This window comes from Larimichthys crocea, chromosome XII, assembly GCF_000972845.2.
Source record: "Larimichthys crocea isolate SSNF chromosome XII, L_crocea_2.0, whole genome shotgun sequence".
In the NCBI taxonomy this organism is placed as follows: Eukaryota; Metazoa; Chordata; class Actinopteri; family Sciaenidae; genus Larimichthys; species Larimichthys crocea.
Window position 1 is genome coordinate 31,583,130 of NC_040022.1, and position 7,500 is coordinate 31,590,629.

The following is a 7,500-nucleotide window of genomic DNA, read 5'->3' on the forward strand; positions in this document are numbered from 1 at the left end:
CTCCTCCTCCTCTCGCCTCTCCTCCTCCTCTCTCCTCTGCTCTCCTCTCCTCCTCCTCTCTCCTCTCCTCTCACCTCTCCTCTTCCTCTCTCCTCCTCTCCTCTCTCCTCCTCTCCTCTCTCCCCTCTCCTCCTCCTCCTCTCTCACCTCTCCTCTCTCCTCCTCACCTCTCCTCCTCCTCTCTCCTCTCTCCTCCTCTCACCTCTCCTCCTCACCTCTCTCCTGGCTTGCCGATCCACAGAGGAAGCGTCATGGCAGACTGCTGCAGGAGCGTCATGAGTACTCCTCGCCTCATCGTCTTCCTGGGCGGGTCGCTGTCGCTGTAAACTCCGGCCATCTTGGCAGCTGTTAGAGGTGAATGAATTGATTAGAGATGAATGAATTGATTGGAGGTGAATGAATTGATTGGAGGTGAATGAATTGATTGGAGGTGAATCTGTGACAGAAACATCTGAGCGTGTTGAAGCAGCTCTCACCGATCCTCCTCTCCTCCAGCAGCGACTTGATCTCTGCGATCTTATCCAGCGCGTGACGCAGGATGCTGAGACAAAAACACAGGAACCGTTCAGACAGCAGAGCGCCGCACAACAACATCAGGAGGTTCAACCATCCTCACAGGACCACCTTAAATCCTTGGATCCACCTTAAGTCTCAGTGTGTGGACTGACCTGCACTCGGCCTCGGCGTCCGCTTTCGCCGTCGTGTACAGTCCACGCAACTTGGTCCGATAGTACGGAGACGCTGAGGGAGACGAGGACGAGACCGGACATCAGAACCAAGACTCAGAGACTGTGTGTGTGTGTGTGTGTGTGTGTTAGTGTGTGTGAGAGTGCGTGTGTGTGTGAGAGTGTGTGTGAGAGACAGAGTGTGTGTGTGTGACTGACTCTTGTTCTCCGTCTGCATCCTCTCGTGTGTTTTCTGGATGTTGAGCAGGTTGTGTTCGCTGCGTGACCTCTCCTCCTGAGGACAGAGACAGGGACAGGTGAACACACACACACACACACACACTGTACAGGTGAAAACACACACACACACACACACACACACACACTCTGTACAGGTGAACACACACACACACACTCTGTACAGGTGAACACACACACACACACACACACACACACACAGTACAGGTGAACACACGCACACGCACACGCACACACACACACGCACACACACACTGTACAGGTGAACACACACACACACACACACACACACTCAGGTGAGCTCGGACTCACCTGAGTCTGCTTGATCAGCTGATGCAGTTCTGTGAGCAGCTCTGCGATCTTTGTGTCAGCTGACATGTTGCCCCTTCAAAATAAAACACAGTTTAAACATGAACAGATCTGTTAATTATGTTTAATTATGTTTAATAATGTTTAATTATGACGCACGTGTCTGTTCTTAGATCAGCTGGTTCATTAATTAATTTCAGTTTAAACGTTTTTAGTCAAACGGCGGGAAAACTGTTTGTTTACGGCTCGCTAAGCTAAGCTAACCGTGCTAACTCTGACCTCTGACCTCTCTGTCCCGGCTCGCGCTGACTCCACCTGGTCCACGTGTGTTTCTAATAATCAGCTGTTTCTAATAATCAGCTGTAGCTTCGCTCACCGCGGAACTTTGATCTGTGATTAGCTCCGGACGGCTAGCTGCACAGGTTAGCTTCTTCTTCTTCGCTGGTGTTGGAGGAGTCAGAGAGGCAGCGCCCCCGGCTGGTCGAAGAGCGCAGCGGCAGGTTTGATAACTGCATGACATATTTAATTATGTGTTCATACATGTAACCTGTTTAATTAATATGAATAATAATGTATCATTTAGATAGTTTTAATTTAATTGTTAATGTTTCATACTTTTTAATCAGTGTTTGTTTATTTGTGTCAGTGAACAACACAGAAAACAGGAAGACTTCAGGTCTAAACTTTCAGAATAAAATCCTGCTGATGATCAGGATGAACAGATAAAATAATAATAATAATAATAATAATAATAATAAATGACAGTACTTTCTTTGTTTCTCTCTGTTTGAGTCTGGAACTTTGGCTCGTGTCAGATTTCACGTAGGCCACAGACTATCAGCAGATAAACATCCTGTGAATGAATGATTAACATGTGCTGAGTCTCAGTATTATCTTTATATATGTGGACACAGTTAAACCACACCTTCAGATAATGAGACACAAACATTACATTTACCTGAACTTCATAAAAGACAGATTGGATGTGTTATTTACAGCTCACTTTTGTATTGCACAGCTCCTGTTCTGGCACAACAATCAGTGAAACAGTTGACAGCATTCACAGATCACAGGTCAGTTAACAGACGTCAGTTTATCAGAGAAAGTGTTTGATTGTGACACTTTCATCATCTTCTGACTTCATGCATGTTTCTGACTGTCTGCTGTGGACAGCTGCAGCTCAGGCGAGGAGGAAAGAGGACAAACTGTTCAAAACATGAGAGGAGAGGACACAAGCTGAGGAGGAGGAGGAGGAGGAGGAGGAGGAGGAGATGTTTTCTTACTCCTCCTTCATATCTCTGGAGCTTTTTGTTTTTCTGGTTTCAGGATGTTTGCTCGCAGCTCTGTCTGCTTCCTTCACTTTGGTCATGAGGTGACTCTGTATATTTGCAGAGACATGAGCCGACCTGTTCCAGCTGTTCCAGTTTGCCCTCAGTTCTGTCTGTGCAGGAACTCGGCATGTGCAAACACACACACACACACACACACACACACACACACACACACACCACGGTGAACCAGGTCACAGATAAGATATCATCAGTCTGTGGGCTTCACGGCCTGATTCATGGTGAATATTAACACCACACCTGCAGTTTGACCTTGTTTTAATGAGGTTATGCATGGTTAAAGGTTCTCTATGTAACGTTCACAAAACGTTTGTTAAACATGGCGTTAAGTGAACTGCAGCGTCCTGGACACATGAACTACAGTCATATTAGATATATTAGATAGGTGGTTAGTGACAGGTAGATGGTGAGTTACTGGTAGATGGTTAGTTACTGGTAGATGGTTAGTTACAGTTAGATGGTTAGTTACTGGTAGATGGTTAGTTACCGATAGATGGTTAGTTACTGGTTAGATGGTTAGTGACTGGTAGATGGTTAGTTACAGTTAGATGGTTAGTTACTGGTAGATGGTTAGTTACTGGTAGATGGTTAGTTACTGGTAGATGGTTAGTTACTGATAGATGGTTAGTTACTGGTAGATGGTTAGTTACTGGTAGATGGTTAGAAGTTTAGTTTGCAGTCGTTGGTGAAATAAAACTCTGTAATCAGGAACTAGTTGTCACATCATCAGTTTTTTAACTTTCTTTGTTGCAGTGATCGGAGAGCCTGAGAATCTACAGATGATCTGTTCGGTCTTCAAGCTTTAAAACTCTCTGACTGGTGTGTTGGTGTTTTTCCAGCGTCTCATTCCTTCCAGCTGTGCTCGGCTGGGCTCAGTTAGAAACCCGAGCTGTGGTGACTCGCTGTAACATCTGAAGTATATTTCAGCATCAGATGATGGAGGACGTCGTGCTCTGTAATTACAGCATGACGAAGTGATGAGACTTTTCCTCCACTCTCATAAACACTGTTTGTGTTTTCCAGCTGCTCCGGGAAACGTTTCTGCTCCCGTGTTGTTATCAGGATGGAAATGTGGACTGAAAATATCTGTGAGCTGTCAGAGCGTTCTCTGAGTAACCCTGTGAAATATGAGAGAGGAGAGTCAGAAAGCAAGAATCTAAAATATTAGATATGTTTGAAAAGAAACATTCTGTTTTTTTAATTGTATGCAAAACATGATCTGTAAATGAAAACTGTTATTTAATAACAAATTATACTTATTTCTCATTTTGTACGGAAAGATTACTGTTTTATTTTTAGTCATTTTCCTGCTTTTTGAATTACATACAAATGTAAAATGACAAGAATGATCTGTAATTAAATATGTGGCTCATTGTATTATTAATTTACACAGCATAAATATTTATTATAAATATTTACAGTCGTTTTCTGTATTTTTACATTTTATACAAAACATTATTTGTAAATTAACAACCAGGCTGTTATTTTCACTGTATAAAACATTTAGTAATAATTTTTAATTTGATTTTTGTCATTTATTCTAATTGATATTTGACTTTAATCTTTCCTGTTTTTGTCTTTTGACTGTTTGTTTATTTACAGTAAAATACATGAAGTCACTTCACACACGTTCTTTTATTATTACTGTTAAAAATGTTTTTTTTATATTTATATTTTGGCACGAGGCAGCTGACATGAACTTTTACTACACGAGGCTGATGATGTGCTGCACTTTGACTGACACACACACACACACACACACACACACACACACACACACACTGGGTGTTTATTTTCTTTCTCTGTACTTTCTCTCTGAGTTCAGTCTAAAGTGGAAAAGTCACGAGGTGTTTGATAAGGATTAGATGAGATAATAACAACACACACACACACACACACACTGAATCAGGTCAGGGTTGTGTGTGTGAAGGCGGCAGCTGCTGATAAAATGAAATGAAGGTCAGACTGTGCAGAGTCAAATGAAACAAACAAAACGAGTTCAGACAATATTAATAAAGTTTTTTAATCAGTCCCCATGTCCAAATGTCCAAATGTCCAAATGTCCAAATGTCCAACTTCACAGCAGAAATAAACATGTTTACAGCCTGGTACAAAAAACTGTTTTGGTCTCTGTAGCTAATTTCCCCGTTCATGACAACTGTACTGAGGGTGAATTTATATACAACTCACCTGTTCACATTATATTAAGGCTTAAAGTTATGCAGGGTTAAGAGCGGGGACGCTTTGACTGACAGGTGGGTGTCACAGTGACCTGCAGCTTTAATGACATTTTATCTGCTGAACTGATGCAACATTTCTGCAGCAGAAAGAGGAGGAGGAGGAGGAGGAGGAGCAAGAGGAGGAGGACCAGGAGGAGGAGGAGCAAGAGGAGGAGGAGGAGCAAGAGGAGGAGGAAGACCAGGAGGAGGAGGAGAAGGAAGACCAGGAGGAGGAGGAGAAGGAAGACCAGGAGGAGGAGGAGGACCAGGAGGAGGAAAACCAGGAGGAGGAGGAGCAGCAGGAGGAGGAGCAGGAGGAGGAGCAGCTGATGTGTGCGTTATAAAAACAGGGAGCAAACTCGGAGCAAACATCTCGTTGTTGTTTTCCTCTCTCAGGACAGAAGTCTGTTTCTTTCTGACGAACTTTTCGGAAACTTTCCGTGCTGGAGAAACAAACATGAGTCACGTCGACGTGAAGAACATGAAGCCCAGCAGCTTTGAGGACGAATACTACGACCAGTATGAATATTACAACCTGACCGACAAGTACGCAGGTGAGACTCACCTTTCCCGAAGCCACCGTGAGCTGTGTTTACCTGTGGACCTGAACGTGTGTGTGTGTGTGTGTGTGTGTGTGTGTGTGTGTGTGTCCGTCCACAGAAGGCTCGTCCCGGAAAGGACGGACCAAGAAGGAGGCCTGTGAGAACACCAACAGACCCAACCCGTCCGGACATGAGCGCAAGCTGGTGGAGAAACTGCAGAACAGCGAGAAGAAGGCGAAGGAGTGAAGGCGGAGGTCCGTGTTTGAATTAATTAATTAACGGGTTAATTAACGAGGTTTGGCGCGTGAGCTCCGGTGGCTCCACAGAAACAGGTTAAAATGTTTGAGCCGAGCTTAAGACTGAGTATTAACTTTATATTTCCGCAGTATCTGACTCATGTTAGACCCTCTGACGAGTTTAGATAGGTCTGACTTAAACATGACGCTTTGAACGGTCCTGTGGGCGGTCACTGCGCAGACTCAGTAGGTGCCGCGCTAAGGAGTGACTCACTGACCTGAGATCAGTGCAGGTGTTGACTCATTAAACCTGCTCTGTGCTTTAAGTAATCACTGCAGACTTCAGATCAGAAGATTGAAAAATGAGACTTTGTGGATCTTTAAAGGTTCAAAGGTTAGTGTAGAGTTTGGATGGATGCACAGCTGATAAAAATAAATAAAAAATAAATAAATATTAAAATGTATTTTTTTCCATGCATAAATAGTCCCATCTGAAATGTCAGAGTTTCGTGTTTCTGACTCAGGGCGACTCGGACGGCTTATCCTGGAAACCGACCACGGCCTCCTTGGCGACAGATGATCGAGACGTACGGACGGGCAGGAGCGTCCTGAGCTCCGGCGGGCGGGGTTTAACCTGGTGTGAAGAGGAGCCCACTGATCCAGATGTTCCAGCAGTGACCTGTCTGTGGCTCCTCCGCCTGAAGGTGTCTGTGAAGCACTCACCTGTGGTGGCGTGTACCTGGTCCCTGTCCGGACCATGAAGGTGCACGTGTGATGGTGGTGGCAGTTTGATTACGATGTGCTGACACGTTATGGGTGGAATCTTTTTTTAAAAGAAGCATTTTTACTATTAAAACTTTTTAAAATGACTTTGTTGTTCTGTTTTCTTCTCATGACTCTTTACAATCAAAGTTTGTCTCTGCATGGTGACAGTTTGAAGAAACGTGACGTCAGAGTCACGACATGAACCCAGAACAAAAACACATGGAGTGTTCTGTCAGGTGGTCTGTCACATGACCTGAAGATCAGCTGTTTAATGACTGAGGGAACGGAAACATTTAAACATTTATTGTCAGAAATATTAAAGCGTTCAGCTTCAGTCTGATCACTCAGTCTTCAGTGTGACGATCATCATCAGGACGCTGTGGTTGCCGGGCAGACTCGATCCAGCCAGCTCAGGTTTGTCTGCATCAAACGTTTCCAGGTGAACGTCCACACAGCTCAGCCTCCACCTGTGGAGCAACGCTTCGATGGACCAATCAGAGCTAGAGGAGGAGAGGAGGTTCAAACTGAAGCTGTCACGTGAACACAGCAGCAAACGTAAACATTTTATCACGTTCTGTCACTTTAAAATGTTCCGATGACGGTGTGAGCTCAAACAGCTGTTCTCATTGTTCTGGTCTGAGGGTGATACTGAACCTTCTCTCCTGGTACGTGGTCCAGAACTGAGCGGTCGGGTTCTTTCTCAGAAGAAAAGCCACGGTCACGAGGACGTCTTCAAAGTCTGAAACAAACATTCAGTTTAACGTGTGTGAGACATCATGGCCAAAAGTCTGTGGACACGACAGACGCCGTGTTTTGTACAGACTTTTGGACTGTGGCTCTAAACATGGTTCTAACAGAACCGACCTTGCGGCTCATAGAAAACGTCCGATCCCAGGATGACGTCCAGTTCAGGAAGCAGAGTGAGCTCAGGTGAGATCTCCCCCCAGGTGAGACCCAGCACGTCCACATCACGGAGGCCGTTAGCCTCACAGCTCCGCCTGCAGTTCTCCAGACAGAGCGGCGTCTCGGCGCTGTCCGACAGGATCACCTGTGCACCGCAGCGGGCAGCCAGCACACCTGGAAGACTCACACCTGCACCGAGCTGAGGACACAAACAGACTGTCCATGAACCCGTGACAGGACGGGTTTGTCCATGA

General features: G+C 45.0%; 3 protein-coding genes and 1 long non-coding RNA gene across 9 annotated transcripts in view; 2 read left to right on the forward strand and 2 right to left on the reverse strand.

The window, feature by feature from the left end:
* The window catches only part of sgf29 (SAGA complex associated factor 29), a 6,304-nt gene extending 4,581 nt beyond the window's left edge, over positions 1 to 1,723 (reverse strand). Inside the window, exons 1-6 of one of the 4 annotated variants that reach the window (XM_019265916.2) lie at positions 1,609 to 1,723; positions 1,236 to 1,308; positions 885 to 960; positions 669 to 741; positions 477 to 541; positions 216 to 345 (exon numbers count right to left, since the gene is read on the reverse strand). In XM_019265916.2, the coding sequence (XP_019121461.1) occupies positions 216 to 345; positions 477 to 541; positions 669 to 741; positions 885 to 960; positions 1,236 to 1,301 (410 nt within the window). In that variant the 5' untranslated portion in view covers positions 1,302 to 1,308; positions 1,609 to 1,723. Of the gene's footprint in view, positions 1 to 215; positions 346 to 476; positions 542 to 668; positions 742 to 884; positions 961 to 1,235; positions 1,309 to 1,391; positions 1,574 to 1,608 lie in introns of those variants that run through there. The other 3 variants (XM_027285277.1, XM_027285276.1, XM_019265917.2) reach the window with 3 other exon arrangements.
* On the forward strand, positions 1,655 to 3,714 carry LOC113747089 (uncharacterized). Its single transcript, XR_003463326.1, has 3 exons — positions 1,655 to 1,732; positions 2,251 to 2,305; positions 3,335 to 3,714. It is a non-coding gene; the product is annotated as an uncharacterized LOC113747089 (long non-coding RNA).
* A 1,397-nt stretch (positions 3,715 to 5,111) lies between these two features.
* Positions 5,112 to 6,406, forward strand: nupr1b (nuclear protein 1b). The gene is made up of 3 exons (XM_027285281.1): positions 5,112 to 5,354; positions 5,461 to 5,596; positions 6,103 to 6,406. Exons 1-2 carry the CDS (start codon positions 5,258 to 5,260, stop codon positions 5,586 to 5,588), a joined length of 225 nt encoding a protein of 74 aa, XP_027141082.1. The 5' UTR covers positions 5,112 to 5,257; the 3' UTR covers positions 5,589 to 5,596; positions 6,103 to 6,406.
* A 224-nt stretch (positions 6,407 to 6,630) lies between these two features.
* The window catches only part of mettl23 (methyltransferase 23, arginine), a 2,222-nt gene continuing 1,352 nt past the window's right edge, over positions 6,631 to 7,500 (reverse strand). For all 3 annotated transcript variants that reach the window (XM_027285278.1, XM_010751792.3, XM_019265918.2), the window contains exons 3-5: positions 7,208 to 7,445; positions 6,998 to 7,082; positions 6,631 to 6,843 (exon numbers count right to left, since the gene is read on the reverse strand). In XM_027285278.1, coding sequence (XP_027141079.1) covers positions 6,684 to 6,843; positions 6,998 to 7,082; positions 7,208 to 7,445 — 483 coding nt within the window. In that variant the 3' untranslated portion in view covers positions 6,631 to 6,683. The remainder of the gene's footprint in view (positions 6,844 to 6,997; positions 7,083 to 7,207; positions 7,446 to 7,500) is intronic.

Excerpts from the sequence above, each read along its gene's own strand:
- nupr1b (XM_027285281.1), top strand. The coding sequence starts at position 5,258 with ATGAGTCACGTCGACGTGAAGAACATGAAGCCCAGCAGCTTTGAGGAC. Across the intron at positions 5,355-5,460 it reads CCTGACCGACAAGTACGCAG|AAGGCTCGTCCCGGAAAGGA; the intron begins GTGAGACTCACC and ends GTCCGTCCACAG.